The 17,108-nt window shown below is 56.5% G+C and overlaps 1 protein-coding gene across 1 annotated transcript in view; it reads right to left on the bottom strand.

Moving 5' to 3' along the window:
- Positions 1-2,591: 2,591 nt before the first annotated feature.
- The window catches only part of SIPA1L3 (signal induced proliferation associated 1 like 3), a 225,034-nt gene continuing 210,517 nt past the window's right edge, over positions 2,592-17,108 (bottom strand). Inside the window, exons 17-22 of the mRNA XM_057314358.1 lie at positions 16,938-17,103; positions 15,932-16,178; positions 13,410-13,553; positions 7,960-8,095; positions 6,042-6,123; positions 2,592-4,809 (exon numbers count right to left, since the gene is read on the bottom strand). Coding sequence (XP_057170341.1) covers positions 4,666-4,809; positions 6,042-6,123; positions 7,960-8,095; positions 13,410-13,553; positions 15,932-16,178; positions 16,938-17,103 — 919 coding nt within the window. The 3' untranslated portion in view covers positions 2,592-4,665. The remainder of the gene's footprint in view (positions 4,810-6,041; positions 6,124-7,959; positions 8,096-13,409; positions 13,554-15,931; positions 16,179-16,937; positions 17,104-17,108) is intronic.

The raw sequence follows: 17,108 nt of genomic DNA, 5'->3' as shown, positions 1-17,108 counted from the left end.
AGCGCCTGCTGGAATGAGAAGCACAGACTCTGCAACAGACTAGTTTTTCCTCCTTCCCCTGCTCCAGTTCCCCACCGGCCAGGCCGGGCTGCCCCCTGCCACCCTCGCTGGCCATTTTGGGGGTAGCGAGGGGGCGTGGTTGTTTCTTGTGGTTGTGTGTGTTTGTTGTTCGGGTTTTAAAAAAAAAGGGAAATTGAGACTGCAAGTGGGGGAGGTGGTGGGCTTGGGGGGGGGTCTCCCCCAATCCAGGCATGCCCCCCCCTTGTAAACGAGTCTCCTTTATTGCCTGCCTCTGCTGTGAATTAACTTGTTCTGTGTATTAAACTGGGCCTGACCCCTCTGCCCACGACTGCCTTGTTCTCCGGGCTGGATTGGGGGGCAATCGCCATGAAGGGGAGATGAGGGCCTTGTTGAGGGAGAATTGACCGAGGTTAACAGCTGGAGCCAGCCCGACCTCGACCTTCTTCTCCCTCCATCTCCCCCACCCCTGCACCCCGCCTTTCTCTGGCTTTGTCCCAGCTCCTCCCAGCCTCGCCGGAAAGGAGAGAGGGGGGATGGGGTGGAGGGGGCTCCCGCCCAGCCAGCTGTGGTTGCCCTGGCAACGGGCTGCTGCAGCTGCAGCGAGCAGCAGTGAGGGGGGAGGCGGGAGCTGGGGCCTGGGGGAAGGGATGGAAAGATGAAGAGGCTGCCTTTCTGGGCTAGGGTAGGGGGCAGGGGTGCCAGGAGCACCTCCTCCTAATCGCTTGACCTCACCTGGGGTTCCCCATCCCAGGGATGTTGGGAGGGAGGCAGATTTGGGTGAGGTGGGATGTGGAGAGAACCAGGACACCGACAGATCAGGAAGGAGACACAGAGCCACACATTTATAGAGAATGGGAACAAGAGCAGGAGAGGGAAGAAATAGATCTGGGGAGAGAGGTAGATGAGCGAGCCATAGGAGTGATGGGGGGGGAGAGAAGAGAAGAGAGATGGAGATTCAGTGGGAGAGGAAATAATAGTAAGAAAAAATAGCAGACACATCAGGGAGAGACAGAAGGAGGAAGTCGAGAGTGATCTGGAGAAGCAGGAGAGATTCTATGAGGGGAGGCAGAGAACCCGGGCACATAAATTAGGAGAGAGACAGAAGAATCAGAGAGAAGCACATGTGGGGAGAGAGACAGGATCCAGGGACAGGTAAAGTCCCAGGACAATGACACAGAGATGAGCCTTCAGGGGAGAGGACAAAGAATTTAGGGAACAATAAAATGTGGAGACAGCCAAAGGTATGAAGGGCTTCAGAAGTTGGCTGGGGACAGAGCCAGGGGTGACGGGGGGGGGGGGGGGGGGCAAGACTGGGGGAGGGTCCAAGAGGGCGCCTGCTGGAGAGATCAGGACGTGGCCGGGGAAGTTGAAAACTGGGGCAAGATGGGAAAGGGACCAGCGGGGCACAGTGTGGGTGCGAGTTGCGGGGCATTGGACGTTGGTGTGTGTCACAGGCGCCAGGAGAGGATGTGAGAACAGCCTGTTCCACCGTTCCCATGCTGGTGGGGGTAGGGCGGCACGGGGAGAGGATGGGGCCTCAAGGAGGGTGGAGACTGGGAGAGTGTCTGGAACACTCTAGAATTTTTAGGAGATGTGGAAATAGCTGGTCCACCTCCTCTGGAAAAAGGATATATACCCGTTTTGGAAAAAGATATTTTTTCGGGGGGGGGCAGGGGAGAGGCTGAGTCAGAGAAGCATCAGGTTTTAGCTCAGGGATGGAAAACTCAATGACAGGTAAGGGGGTGAGGCGGGTCAGGAAGACTTAGCCACCTGGCCAGTCCTGCCAGGAGGTTGGGCTGCTTCTCGGATCCGGACTTCCCACAAGAGGCCAGACCTTGGATTTTCACGTGGAATTCTGAGATTCAGAAAATCAGTTGGGCCCTGATCCCCAGGTCAAACTGCGAGTGTTTCATCAGGGCTGCTGCGTAGCCGGGCCAGGAGAGCCCCTGGAGGGAGGGGGTAATGGGACACCCCCGCTTCACTGTGTTCCCCCCTGGCCTGGAAGCAGGGGCTGATTTGCACCCGAAACCACCAACCAGACGACTGACAGTGGGAGGCCTACTCCCACCGATGAGGGCGGGGGCATGCAAATAAGCCAGCACCGGGAGGGTGTGGCCTGGAGAGGCCGCAGCCAAAGGAGGCAGGGGCCCCTTGGCTCTGAGTCCCGCTGCAAAGGACAGATTTACCAGGCTGGAAATCCGGCTGTCTGTACAACCTCCAGATTTTTAAGTTTGACCACTAAATCTGAAACCGGCCCGCTCCGCTGGCTTTCTGGCCGATAGAAATGACTTCTTCGGTGCAATCTCTTCCTCTTTTCAACTTAAGGACTTTCTCACCTTCTGAGGGCTGGATTCCTGTCATTTGGGTTCCAAAGAAAGGAAATTAGCAAGGCTGGTGCTTAGGGAAGAGTGTGTGTGTGTGTGTGTGTGTGTGTGTGTGTGAGAGAGAGAGAGAGAGAGAGAGAGAGAGATGGCGTTTGGGACAAGGGGGACAGGAGGAGGGGGCTGACGCTGGACCACACCCTCATCAGTGACTCCAGGCAGCTGCCCAGCTAGTGAACACACAAGCCATTTCTATGAAACATTTATTTCCTTTGAAACTTCCAGAAACATGCCAAAAAATCTCAAGACAGGGATGGGGGGGGGGGAAGACAATAAAGAATAAAAAATCCAAATGAAACAAATCAACATAATGAAAAAAACCCCCTGCTATTTTCAAGCCTTCAGATAGAACACCAACGTCAAATTAAATAGATTTCTTTTTCAGAGATCCTTAAAAAATAACAGAAAACAAAACCAAAAAAATCATAATTTACACTTGTCAATGTACATGATTAGGTCCCCAAAATGATCTGAATGATCTGAAGAGATGAAGAGAACTTAAAAAAAGAGCGGGGGTGGGGGTGGGCAGCCTCCAGGTTAGGGTCTGAGGAAAGGGTGGTGGGGTGGTCCTGGAGAACCCTTCCAAAAACGGGGTGGGGAAGAGGGGCAGAGATATCACAGTAGTTGGCCAGGGCGGAGGACCAAGCTAGCCCCACACCTGCGGCCCTCCTCTCACTCCGAGGGCTTCTTCGGGACTGCAGCGCTGCTGGGGTCAGAGGTTGATCGCAGGGAGACAAGAGTGTCCTTTTCTGCTGCCCCTGCTGGCCCAGCCTGGCCCCTCCCCATCTTGCCTGGCACCTCTCTGAATGCCTGTGTCCCGTGTGGTCCCCACAGCCCCCTTCCCTGAGGTTTCTGGACCCAAAGAGAAAGCGGTGGGGTCTCTGGACCAGGGCTGGGCCACCTGGTGCTGGCTTCCAGCCCAGAGAGTGCTGCCTGGAGCGGGGCCAACTCCCCCTGCCTGGGGCCTCCCCAAATGGGAAAGCCCACCAGCCTGCTCCCCCGACTATATCCCTCGGGAGTCCTCCCACTGAGTCCCAGCCTGTGGGGGACACACCTTGATCCTCAGCTTGAGGTTTGGGGGAATCCACAGATTGTGGCCATACAGACTTGTTCTGGCGCAACTCTACATGAAAAAATAAATATATATATATATATCTTTTTTGTTTTTAAAGGAAAAAAAAGAAACTCTGTTTCCTGGGTGAACAGTGTAGTACCGCTCTGGCTTGGCTGACTGGCAAGCTGCCCCTTATTGCCTTTAGAGAACCAGCATCCCGTGGGGGTTCACACAGCAAAGCACCCCCCCGGGGAGCACAGTGAGGGTGTCCGGATGTCGGCTTGTTCGCGAAGGGAAAACAAAACCAGAGAGGAGATGAAGACTGTTTTCTCATCAGCCCTGACCTGAGGGCTTCGTGGAGCCCCTCTTGGTGCCCGGAAGAGGCCCCGGCCGTGTGGTCAGAGCTGGTGGGGCTGGGGAGGAGAGATCGGGCTTTGCGGTCTGGGCAGAAGCTGGAAGGTGGCCTCTGGCGGTTGAGGGGCTGACCGAAAAAAGACTGTAGAAATGGTCCCAAGTGTGCAAATAGAGTTTCCCCTCAGAGAAGCTGACTCTGGATGCTGGGGCTTCCTCTCTCCAGCCTGCGGTCCCAAGAAAAGAATCGAAACTCTAAGAAAGTGCTCCGGGCGGCTTTTTGGAACAATACGGTTGGAAGGGGGTTATGTCCGTGCTTTCTGGAGTGAGCACACCAGTACTGAGAGCCCTGCCCAGTGTCCACACAGGCCCTCCTCTCTCTGGGGCCTGGGGGAGGCTTGGGCCAGTCTCACACTGATTTCTCATGCAGGGGGCTTGGCCCCACAAGCCCAAACTCTGTTGTACGCAGTGAAGAAACCTGGTTTGTGGACTCCTGGAGCTGTGGGGTTTGGAGACACACTCTGGCCCTCCCTTCTCCCCTTCCTACAGCTTCCGATGGCTTGGTCCTAGGAAGAGGCTAGGGCCCCCAGGGGCCAGGGTGGGCATGGTCCAGTGTCACGGACCAGAGCTGGGCAGTTCAGAGGAGGGGCCTGAGACCGGATCACCTTGTGGGACCGGAGGACCGCGAGCAGACAGCGGCCCAGCTCTGGTGAGGCCTACTGCCGTCCAGGGTCTCCATGTCCATGAGGAGGGTAGTGGGGCCCTGGCTGGGTCATCTCGGTCACACTCGCAACCGGGGAGCGAGCTGAGGGAGATGGGAGAGCGGGAGCCCACAGGTGGCCCGGCCAGGGGGCCTCGTCAGAGCTCCTTCTTCTCCCTGCAGAAGATCTCGGCGAACTTGCGCAGCTGCTCGCTGGCGGCCTGTGACTCCTCCTGCAAGCGCTGGTTGTTCTGTCGCAGGCTGGCCACCTCCGACTGCAGCACTGCCTTGTCCTGCTTCTCCTGTGGGGCGGGGCTGGCGTCAGCTGGTGGGAACAGCGGCGGCCTCCAGAGCGCCGGGCAGCCAGGGTTCAAATCCCAGCTGGGCTTGCTTGCTGGCTGCTAAGCGACCCTGGGCAAATCGCCTCATCTCTCTGGACCCGTCCCCCTCAACTCTTAGAACAGAGACCTCATGGCAATGATTATCACCTCAGTTTACCCTCACAGCCACCCACGGACTTGGGGGACTGCTGTTAGGCTCAGGTTCCCAGAAGAGGAAACCCAGCCTCGCACAGCAGGTGGGGAGCTGGGATGCGGACAAGGGCTGCCTGTACGGGCTCCGCTGGCCCTTCTGAGATGCCCTTCCAGTCTCTGTGACATCCCAAGGCAGCCGACTTGTCCAACGTCACACAGTATTACATGGTGGCATTGGAACCGGGGCCCCTAGGATTCCTGGGCTTGAGACTCGCACAATATATTCTGCCACCTTTTTGTCTTTTCCCCCAAAGTGTATAAAGCAACAAGCAGACGTTCTCTGCCCTTACTTCTCTCCCCCTGCTTCTACATCCTGGAGATAAGTATAACGAACAATTCGGAATGCTGCCTTCCAGATAACCCTCTGACCACGGACGTTACGCATTGTTTTTTCTTAAGTATGACGATGTTCTAGGCAATAGTTCTGTAGCTCGCTTAGTACCTACTTGAGTGACTCGACTTCTTTTGTATGTCAGTAAATACACAGATTCCTGCTAGTGTTTTAACTGGCTGCAGAATATTCCACTGCACGGGTGTCCTGTCCTTTATATAACCACGCTCCTGTGGAGGGACAGCTGCACTGGAGCCAAGTTTTTATTGCCAACGGAGCAGCAGTGAACAACCCTGCTCACGGATCTCTGTCCCCATGCTTGAAATTCTGCTGGACAAATGCCCACAAGCAGAACTGCGGGATCGACAAGATGCAGAATCCCATTTGTTTTTAAATAAATATTGTCCAACTGCCCTCTGAAAACGTGGGGCCAATTTGTTCTTCCTCTAGGAATTTAGGAGTTTTCTCCATGTGCTTACCAAACTTCGGTGGTGTCACTTTCTACTCTTTGCTCATGACTGCATTCCTTCAAAGCTGGGTGGCGCCCCTAGGATGGGTGGGGTGGGGTGGGGACAGGTGCTTCAGCCTCGCGGCCCCCCCGCCGCTCCGAGCGTCGGGGAAACGAACAGGGCGGCGCACACCGCGAGGGCTGGCTGCCCGGCGGCCTTACCTTCTGGAGGTCTGTGTGTAGCTGCTTCAGCATCACCTCCAGCTGGTACACCTTGCCTGTCAGGTCCAGGGGAGGCTCCTCGCTGGAAACACAGGGGGCAGGGTGAGACTCAAGGCCCCCAGGCCCCGGGGAGGGTTCCAGACCCACGGGGCCCAGGACCCTCTTGTCCCTGAAGTTCTGGGGATTCCTATCCTTGCTGGGGTCCTGAGGGATGCCTGGAGGAGGGGCTCCGGGGGAAGCCTGAAGCCAGCCCTCCTCCCTGCTGCGCTCCACCCAGAGGGAGTATGTCTGTGGGTGTGCATGGGGGCTGTGGATCTGTGGATGTGGACGGGGCTTGCGGGTGCCTGTGGAAGGCTGGGTGTGTGCCTGCCCTGAAGAGTGCCCTCCCCCCAGGCACAGACCATGCCTGGACTTCAGGGAGAAACTCCTCCCAGGTGTGAGCACCTCACGTGGCACAATACAAAGAGACCGCCTGCGGACATCCACCGAGCACCCCGCAGACCTGGGCCCTGCGTCTGCAATGGGCAATGAACGGGAAGGCCTGCCCTTGGGGACTATAATAAAGGACACCGACAAAGATGATGGCAGCGTTGCCCTTCCAGAGAGCCTACCCTGTGCTGGGCACAGTCTCAGTTTAACACAGCTCCTGGCCCAACGTGGTCTGGGAGGGCACCGTGTCCTTATCCCCTAGAGAGGGCAACCCAGCCTATGGCTCCTCCTCTGTGCAGCCCCCCAGCCCTGGCCTGCTCGGCCTGCCCTGCGGAGGACTGGGGACGGGGCGGGGGGGGGGGAGAGGGGGGCTGCAGCAGACCAGAGGGGAGAGAGAGGGGAGAGGACTCAGCCTGCCTTCCAGCCCCTTTCTTCCCCCTCCCCGATCTTGGATCCTGGGGACCTGCAGCTGCTGGGGAGGTGGGAGGCAGGTGGGAGAGGGTCACCAGCTCAGGGGCGAAGGGATTGAGGGTGCTCGCCCGGAGGCCACGGCCCTGCCATTCCCACAGCCAGCCTGCCCCCCCCCCCCCGCCCACTCCTCCCTCGTTCCTCCCCTCGCGGCAGTGCCTGCCTTATTCCTGCGATTATAGTTGGGCCTATATCTACCACCTCTTTGGTGGAGGTTGAGTTCTAAAGCCAGGGAAAGAGGAGTGTGAAGAAGAGTCAAAAAAAAAGAAGAGTCAGAAAAACCCAGAAGAGTCAAAATTTCCGTCGAAAATCCCTCCATTTGCCCATAAAGTGCAGCGCCCCGCTGATGTACACGTCAGCCTGCACGGCGAGGTGCGCCGGTGAGAGTGACGCGAACTCCTGAAATCCACGGACGTGCGAACATGCCCTTTCCACTCTGTCTCCCTCTTTTTAATTGTATTTCCGGCCAAGCGAGTGCAGTCAGATATGCTGCACTAGATGTGAGAAGACAGATGTGAGCGGTCTGTCTCCCCGTCCTCCTCCGTCCCTGCCGGGTCCATGGACAGCCCAGCTCCTGGGTCCATGGACAGTCCAGCTCGGGCTGCCAGGGGAGAGGTGACCGTCTGCATAATTCAGGCATGTATAGAGGGGACCCAGGAGCAGATGGAGGGGAAATGAAACGCAGGAAGGGACCAGGGTGGGGGGGTACCATGGGGGGCACTCCTTAGCGCTTCACAACTTAGAAGTGAACTGACTGTACGGCTTATAGTGCTGTCTCCATCCATGGGGATGGGGCTAACCTGGACTCGGCCACCACTGGGTCCCCGTGCGTGGATTACTCCACAGTCTGTTGGGGAGAAGAGTAGATGTCTCCCCCAACTAGTGTGGAGGGGGTGGTGGGGGATGCCGAGCAGCAGCTGCCTCTCACCCCCCACCCCCGTGGCCCCTCTTTCACTGGCCGTGGATCTGGGTTGTAGGGACTCAGGCTGCCGGCCTCCAGGTGTTCCCAGGGAAACCTCACCTCATGGTTGGGGTGGTCCTGGGAGTGGGGGGCCCCCTCTCCAGGCTCAGGTGGCTGTGGACAGGACTGTGTGCAGGTGGGACCTCCGGGCTCAGAGCTGGGTCGTTGAGGGAGAAAAGCGAGACGGCTCTTTGCACTGCCCAGGAGAGAGAGGGGAGAGGGGTCAGCCGGGCTCCCCGTCCCTCCACCCCCCCTGTACCTCTGCCCCACTGACTAACCACCTTTCCCGCACACCTCCCAGCCAAACCACCCCGACATTCCCAATCACTTTTGCTCGATAACACAGGCATTTAGGATGGGTTCCTGCCCCAAACCCAAACCAGGTGACACACAAAAATCCCATCCTGATTCTGAGCAAGATTCTGGACCCAATGAACGGTTTAAACAAAATTCAAGGGATAGAAACAAGTGAAATGACATTGTGAGAGTAACCACCCAAATTCGGCATAAATGACCTGGTTTCATCAACAAGGAATGATATGCAAAACATGGCCACAAGTGGATGAGGTTGAAGCTGGGTGAGGAGTTCATGGGGATTCATTTGCACTATGGTTTTGAGAATGTCTGTGAAATTTCAAAAGTGAAAAGAGAAGCAAGACAGAGAATACTATCCTACTGAAGAGAGAAAAGACATCCCATGGTGGTTAAGGCTCCGATTCCTAGGTCCCACCCTAGACTCACCCTGGGGACGGGGCCTGAGCACTTGCATTTTTAAACGGGGACCAGGAGATGATCTGTCAGGGTAAGAACTGGTGGCAGCCGGACCCTCTCAGAGCCACTAGGTCAGTGAGCCCCGGGGACAGCTGGACAGTGGAATATGTGGGCACAGAAAACCGGGGGGGGGGGGGAGTCCCTGCGTGCCCGTTGGGCACAGGTGCCACCAGGAGCTCAGGGGCACAAGCTGGCCACCCAGCTAAGGCAGGCCCCCGATTCAAGTTTTGACATTTTTAAAGAAGTTTTTATTTTGTTTTTGAAGATTTTTTATTTATTTGAGAGAGACTGAGAGAGCGAGAAAGAGCACGAGTGGAGGGAGAGGCAGAGGCAGAGGGAGAAGAAGGCTCCTCGCTGAGCAGGGAGCCCAACACAGGGCTCGATCCCAGGACTCTTGGATCATGACCTGAGCCAAAGGCGGACACTTAACCCAATGAGTCACCCAGGTGTCCCAGATGTTGATGTGTCTTGTTACCAGCAATGATGACCTTGCTCCCTTGGTTAAAGGGCTGTCCACTGGCTCTCTCCATTGTGAAGTGACTACTGTTCCCTTCCAATAGCCACTGAGTTAGGAGTGAGATGCTGAGTCTGGCCCGCTCCCAACAGCGAAAGGAAACGAAGCCCCACCTCCTGGAGGGACGAGTATGAAAGCACTTGGGGACTACGCAATCGTTCATTAAATATTTTGGGGTAGATACTTTGAGGCTATGTAAACACTTTGCTTCTGCTGAAAGTCTCCCCACTAATTTTAGAAATCATCAATCACTACTGTGTTATTTTAATGATGACTTTCCATTTTCCTCATTCCTTCTAGATGAACGGGGATCCTCTTATAAGGAAGAGCTGTCACAGAGCCACCGTCTGTCTATTCAGTTACTACTTACATGAGCACGGACTCAGGGACATTTATTCTCTTCTTTGGGTTAGAATCCAATACCGCTCTTATTTATTTTGTTGTTCAACTGCTCCAACTTCGGCCACTGGCAGCTCTTCAGGATGACTCCCGTGTCCCCCTGACTGCTCCATTCCCCCCACCCCCCTTTGCTAAAGCATTTCCTTACTTTCTAGCACCCCAAGATGTGATCTCCTTTACTTTTTTTTCTGGAATATTTTGAAGCAAACCCCATATTATTTTTGTGGTTCACCCACAGAAGCTTCCCTATGCCATAGCTATCACGCCGTGAATATACCTACCGAAATTAACAATAATTCCTTTAGTCTTTTCCATCCGTCTGAATCACACAGGATAACGCACATACAACATCCCGGAAACAAACCAACCAAGCTCACAGCTCTGCTGCCGGCCCGCGCCCTGCTCCACAGGGAAGTAACTGCCACTGTGGCACTGGTGTGTTTCCTTCCAGGCCTTTCTGCTACACAGTCCCACATCACCCATTACCTAACCTTCTGTGGTGTTGCGGGGGTTCATTTATTAATTTCATAGAGAAGGAGGAGAAACCCCCCTGGGGGACTCTGATGTGCCACCAACCTGCTCCCCCAGCTTTCTCACAGGTGGTGCTGGCTCCTTAGGCAAGGTGGGGGGGTGGAGCAGTGTAAATGGGGTGGCTGCGGGGAGGTGGGGCTCTGGCTGCCCCAGTCTCTCCCAGAAGCCCACAGCGGGGGCTCAGTGTCTGGACAGCTCTGCCTTCTGAAGACAATACCACAGGTACTGGTGGCATCTGGTCTTCAGGGAGCAGCTTGGAACCTCCCCGCTGCTTCCCACAGACCAGTGGTCTTGGCCCCGGGATGCCTGGACACCCATGGGAAGAGAGAGGTGGGGAGAGAGGAGGTGGCCCCGCTGCCTGGCACCCCTCCCGGGACATGCCCCCACACTCCCCATGCATCCCCTCAGATGAAGAGCCAGCTGCTTGGGGAACCCAGGGAGTGAGACCCCCTGGGGACCCTGTGGAGACTTGGAGAGTCCAATTGATAAAGGCCCTCAGATTCTCTCCCTGGATCCTGAATCTGGGGTTAAAATCCCAAACGGCCTCAGGGACGCACAGGTGCTACAAATGCTGACGCGCGTTCGTTTGTAAGCGCGGGAAGTCTACGTAAACCCATCAGTGCTTACAGACACCTTGCAGTAGGAATGTCACCTTGACTTTACAGATGAGCAAACTGAGGCAGCAGAAGCCAACCCCTTGTCACCCAGCTCATCAGTGGAGAAGCTGGGGTTCAAACCCAGGCTGGAGGCTCTGCTTTCCTTTTTAACCACGCCTGACCTTTCCTCCCTCAGGAGACAAGGATGCCTTCACTTGTCACATCCTGCGCTGGCCCCACTCCTTCCCCTCCCTCCCAAAGTCCTGGACCCAAGTAATGTTCAGCCTGACACTGCCCGTGACTTGTAGGGGGACGTGAAGTCCTTGGGGCCGGCAGCATCGAGTTTGTGGCATCAACGAATAAACGGATAAAAAAAATGAACTTTTTGTCCCCCAAGTCACCACCGCCTTCCCTCAGTGGCCATTCAGATCATGGGTAAGAGGTGAGGTCTGCCCAAGTCCACGCCAGGATGGACACACCACGGGGTGATGGTCAACTGGGCCACATTTAGAGGAAAGGCTTCCCTGTGCCAAGACTCCCGAGATTTGTGGGGAGAAAGGGCTTGTGCACTGTCCATCTGGCAGTGCCAGGGCCTGCATCCAGCTTACACCGCACCTGCCACACACGAGGGGCCCCCTTCCCCTGCTCACCCACGGGGTCCTCCACCTCCGTCTCTGCAGCTCGGAGAGGTGAAGAACTGTAGCTCAGTGAGTTACAACCCGAATTCATCTCAATGAGGAGAGCGCCTGAGCGTATGTACAAAAGTGTAAGAGCATCTGAGTTTCTTTTTCTATAAGTGGTCTGTTTCCTATGCCCATCTTTCTGGAGGATCTTTAGGCCTGGTTTCGAATCCTGACCCCGTGTGCCCGTGGCCAGGTGGGGGATGCTGGCAGCTGAGCCTCAGTTTCCTCATCTGTAAACAGGAATCCTAACACATCCCTGAGACCAGAGGTTAGAAGTGATGTCTGTAAGGTGATAAAGTGCTGGCTCTGTGGAGATGCCCTGTAATGTCATGGTGGCCGTGTCACCTCCTCCCAGAAGTGCCGTGGAGCAACCCTCTCCTCCGCTGTGTGTCAGAGCTCTGAGGGTCCAGTTTACCTGCAGTACTGGGCCCCTGCTAGCAGCCATTCCCCTGCCGGTGGTTCCTGAGCATAAGGCGGGGGTAGACCAGAGGCTCAGCCTGGTGTTCTCCGACCGCTTTCCCTCCCACCCTGCCCACCCCCGGAGGCCTGACTGTCTTCATCCTGTGATGGGAGAGGCTGCAAGGTAGGATGGAAGAGACCAAAGGAGCAGACAAGGAGGGAAGCTTTCTCCAGGCCATGTGCCAGATGTGGACTGACCCAAACATGGAAACAGGAAGGCCACGTACCCTATGGGTCTGGTTTAAGGGATCCTGCTCTGAGCCAGACCCATTCAGGGCATCCAGCAGTGACCAAGATGGTCCTGGGTCCTGCCCTCCCAGTCCAGCAGGGAAGACAGACCCACCACCGGATAGCAGTGGCCCTGAGTGGTCAGTGCTGGGCGAGCCCAGAGCAGGTGCCAAATCCAGACTACGGGATATCAGGGAGGGCTTCCTGAAGAAAGGACAGCAAAGCTATCATCTAAAAGATGAAAAAAAGAGCCAGAAGAATATGTTCATGTCTGTCAGGGGTCACCATAGGTCTCATTTTACAGATGAGGAACTGATGCTTAGAAAGACAAAGCTGCTTGCCCAAGGTCACGTGGGAAGGAAATGGCAGAGTGCTAGCTGTCCCTCATTATCTGTTTTCCCTTTTTCCCTAAGAACAAATCCCAAACGTTCGCTGGGCACATGGCCTCATTCTGCAGGCAGCCTGTCCTGGAGCTATTAGGTACGGCTGTGTGTGACACTCCGGCCCATGGTAAGGAAGTGGAGGAGGAGTGTCAGGGGATGTGTCCTCTCTCCTGCTGCTCGGAGCTGGACACAGTGGCCTGCACTCTAGAAGCCATCTTGGACCGTGAGGGTGAGGCCCCCGGAAATGGCAGAGGGCACAAGGAGCCTGCACCCTAGTGCATTTTTTTTTTAAAGATTTTATTTATTTATTTGCAGAGAGAGAGAGAGACAGCGGAGAGGGAATACAAGCAGGGGGAGTGGAAGAGGGAGAAGCAGGCTCCCCACTGAGCAGGGAACCTGATGCGGGGCTTGATCCCAGGACCCTGGGATCATGACCTGAGCCAAAGGCAGACGCCTAACAACTGAGCCACCCAGGCGCCCCGCCCTAATGCAATTTATGGAACTTCGGCTCCAGTCCCAGGCTACCCACTCCAGGAATTTTCACCTGCATAAGACCTTGCACGCTTAAGTCATTGTTACTTTGGGTTTTCTGCCGCTTGCAGCCAGAGCAAATCTAAATACAACTTGGAGGACTATAAGTTCGCCCTGTGACATGATACAAGGGACCGCCTGTTGAGGGCTCGTTCTGTGCCTGATGTGTTTCACACATGGTGTTTCATGCAATCCTCACTGCGGCCCCAGGCACGTTCCTGTTCTGTAGATCAGACAGGCAAATACACTTGCCCAGGACTGCACAGTGAGCCAGAGCCAGGGCAGGATGTGAACCTGCCTCCCCCTAATTCTGGATCCTGCGTGTGCCCTACTTCAAAGCCCTAAGGCCTTCTGCTGGTCCTTCTAGAGCAGAGCGGGGGGAGGGATGGGGCCAGGTGGGGTGGAAGGTGCCTACCTTCGTAGGCCTTGGCTGCGTTCACTAGACTGGACCATTCAAGGCCAGCAGCTGTGTCCGGCAGGGGCATCATCCCGGGGTCAAGGCGCCGCAGTGGCCGGTCCCGCCCATCGGTCAGCGAGAGCTCCGAGGCAGAGATGGTGGCTGGGTAGGAAGAGCGGGGGGTGGGGGTGAGGAGGATGACAACGTGAAGGAAACAAAGACGCTCATCCATTCTGTTTTACTTTCTGTGTAGCTCTATCTATTACGCTATATAATTGTTATAACAGCACATACGATCAAATAAATATGTTACCATCATTGGAAGATGCCAAATGCCAGCAGGTAAGAGGGTGGGAGTGTCAGGTGTTTATGTGGGTGGGGATGGGGTGAGAGGGACAGAACAGTGGGAGGTGAAGTCCGAGGTGACGGGGCTGGACCGAGTGGGGCCTCGTAGGTCAGGAGGACTCTGTCTTTTACTCTGAGTGGGATGGAGCCACAGGTAGGCTCTGAGCAGGGGGGGATGCGACCTGATGCAGGCGCTCACAGGCTCCCCCTGGCTGTGTGCGGAGGCAGGACCGTGTGGGGGTGGGGAGCAAGGAGGCAGTGAGGAGGCTGCTGGGGAGAGTGGACAGCACTGGGTGAGGTGGGGGGGGTGGTGTTTTTGTGGCAGGTCCTGGAATGATTTTGTACGTGAAACCAAACGGACTCCCAGAAGAGGGGAGGTGAGTGTGGGCCAGAGAGAAGTGTGTAGGGTGACCTCAGAATTCTGAAGCCAGCCCTGAGATGGGGAGGCCGGGGGTGGGCCACAAGTTTGTTTCTGGAGGTGTGGAGAGGGGGAGGCAGTGCTAGGCCACAAATATAAATCGGGGTCGTCAGTGTGTGGCCAGTGTCCGGTGGCGGGCAGCGTCACCGTGGGGAGACCTGCTGGGTCCCTGTCCAGAAGTCAGGGCAGAGAGAGGCCCCTGGTGTCTCCGGGTTGGGAGTGACAGCAGCAGCAGCTGCATTTGCTGCAGCCATCGGCTGAGCCCCACGTGCCGGGCGGAGGCCCCGGGCCTCACCTTGCTGACCCCTCACAGCTGCCAAAGGGGAGGGGACAGAGGACGGCCATGGAGCACAGAGAGGTCAGGAGGTGACTCAGGCAGGAAAGGCAGGGCCCAACCATGCTGGGCGCGCTCTGGGGACCACCATCTCACAGCCTCACCTCCAATAGCTGGGAGGGAGGTGCTGTGATGACCCCCCGTGTTGTGGAGGGGGAAACCGAGGCTCAGAGTGAGATGCCTGGCTCGAGTTCACACTCGCTGGCAGTGGCACTTGACTTTGAACTGCATGGTCTGACGCTGACCCTGCTCGACACCCAACCCCACCAGGCTTTGGGGTTTAGAAGGTCCCTGTTAATACTCTGTCCTACCCCTGCTCTCCAGTCCCGAGGTACAAACCTGACTCACAGGGGGATTAAAATGCTTGCTCCAGACGGAAGAATACCAACATAATAATAAAGAGCTAGTGCTCTTCAGTGCTTACTGCACCTGTCAGGGACAGTACGCAGCATCTTCCACATACTAACGTGTCTGAGTCTCGGTTTAATGCGGTGAGGGGTAGGCCGGCCTAGAGCTGAGACGGGGATGAGGACGGACAGGGAGCAGGCTTTGGGGAGGTCCACCTCAACGATATCCAGTCCTCAGCCCAAACTCCTGGGGTAGACACATCTCCGAAGTCAAGATCTGTCTGCCGCAGAGGGAGCTGCACAGGTGCTGCCGATTACACACCAGCCCCCGGAAAGGCTGGGCAGCACCCGTAGTCAGGGCCAGCGATCTGCAATTGAAGTCACGATTGCTCACACCACGTGGGGTAGAAAAGGGCAATAAACAAACAGCCCCGTGGCTGTCTGGGTTGGGTTTTGCTGCTCAATGAGCCTGGCCTGAACTTCTGCATCACCTCTCAGTTTTGGACCTTTGGGGTTGTGCATAAGGGATTAGAGGGGGGCTGGAGGCAGGGCCCGCCCTGCCGGTGCACGGGTTTTGATGGGGGCCATGTGCATTGTGACCCCTTTGTGGGGGATGCTGCGTAAGTAGTCGCTGGATGAGTAAAAGGATGGATGAGTCACCCCCTTACACCTCCTCCCTCCAAGAGTTGGCAGACTTGGGGCGAATCAGGTAAGTAAATAAACATTCACGAAACCATCTGCTTGCTGCTGGAACAGGGAGCTGGGGGAGCAGCTAACGGAAAGCCCGATCCTCAGGGCCTTCCTATCTGCAGCCGTGGGGGCTAAAACCCCCCTCTGGCATCAGATGACTCCAATCTTTGGGCAGTCCAGACTTCTAGCGAGGTGGTCCCCAGGAGACCCCGTGATGCTTGGCTAACAATCCCTTGTTCTGTCGGTGACACACAGTGCCCGACCAACAGTACCCCTCCCGAAGCTCCTACGTACCCCAGCTCCCCACCTCGACTGACAACAACACTGATGACCTCCAGTGTAGACTGCCCCCAACTTCCCAACACTGGGGGAAACCCCCCACCAGCCCCGGTGCGCCCAGGCTCACATTTCTTCTCGGGGAAGCCATTGCCTGTTGCAGGGACAGTGCTGGGGCTGCTGCCGCCGGGTGGGTGGGGGTGCTGGTGCTGGCGGCGGGCGGGCAGCGTGCTGGAGGGGAAGGCGCAGGTGCTGGTGAATAGCACGTCACTGGGGAGGCCCGGCTCCAGGCTGGCAGGGTTGGCAAAGCTGGGCTCCCGCCGCCCGCTGCACAGACTCTCGTCAGACAGCGTCCGCTGCAGGCTCTTGTGTGGTGACTGTTGACGAGACAGGGACAGTCATGGGGAGCGGTCATGGCCTGGCTCCTGGTCATTGTCCTCACAGGTGTCTTCCCATCCCAGACAGCTATGCGTCTTACCCACCCAGCATCTCTTTCTGCTCAAAGCACCTCACGTTTCCCCTGGGGATACCTCCTCTCCTCCTCCCTCCCCTCCTGCTCCTGGCCCTCTCGAGGCCATCGCCACCCTCCTGCTCTTGGTAAGGTTAGGGAAGGTGGTGTGATCTAAGCTGGCCTTATGGGAGCCAGTCCTTGGTGGGGACCACTGGAGACAGCTTGGTCCCAGAAGAGTATGGCCAACCAGGAGTAGGCGGGGACAAGAATGAAGAGAAGCAGTGTCGAGGGATTAAGGGAGCCTTATGTTTCCCCTGCCTTTGGGTAACAAGAGCCTGAATTTCCCCAGGGAACCCCACCCCCACTCTTGGTCCACAAGGTTTGGGTGGGAGGAAGCTGCTTCCACTCTGGGCCCCAGGAGAGGGACATGAGAGCCAGTAAGAGCATCCCTTTCCAGTCACGTGAGCTACCCTAGAGAGGAATGAATCCTCTACATGCCTGCCAAGGCTGGCTTATGCTGTGATTTGGCCCCTAATTTGACGACCTGACTCCTGGCTATGAAGCCACATACACCAAAATGGGGCTGGCAGGTGCCGCAGGTGGAGGCCACAGGCAGGAAGCTCTGTCCTGCTCCTGCGCCCTCCCGCGCACTCCCATGGCTACCGGCCCGCCCGATACTACATACTCCTGCATCTCTCTCCTGCTCGGGCACCAGGTTGTCCATGATGATGAGCTTTTTCAGGTCGTCCTCAATGGTGGATTTGTAGTTCTTCCGTGGGGAGCGGAGGTCTCGGAGGGATGCCCTCAGCCGTGGCTGCCCGAAGACGTTTTTCGTATTGGTGTCCACCTGCCTGGA

This window comes from Ursus arctos, unplaced genomic scaffold, assembly GCF_023065955.2.
Source record: "Ursus arctos isolate Adak ecotype North America unplaced genomic scaffold, UrsArc2.0 scaffold_19, whole genome shotgun sequence".
Taxonomy (NCBI): domain Eukaryota; kingdom Metazoa; phylum Chordata; class Mammalia; order Carnivora; family Ursidae; genus Ursus; species Ursus arctos.
This window is presented reverse-complemented; position numbering and strand designations above follow the sequence as displayed.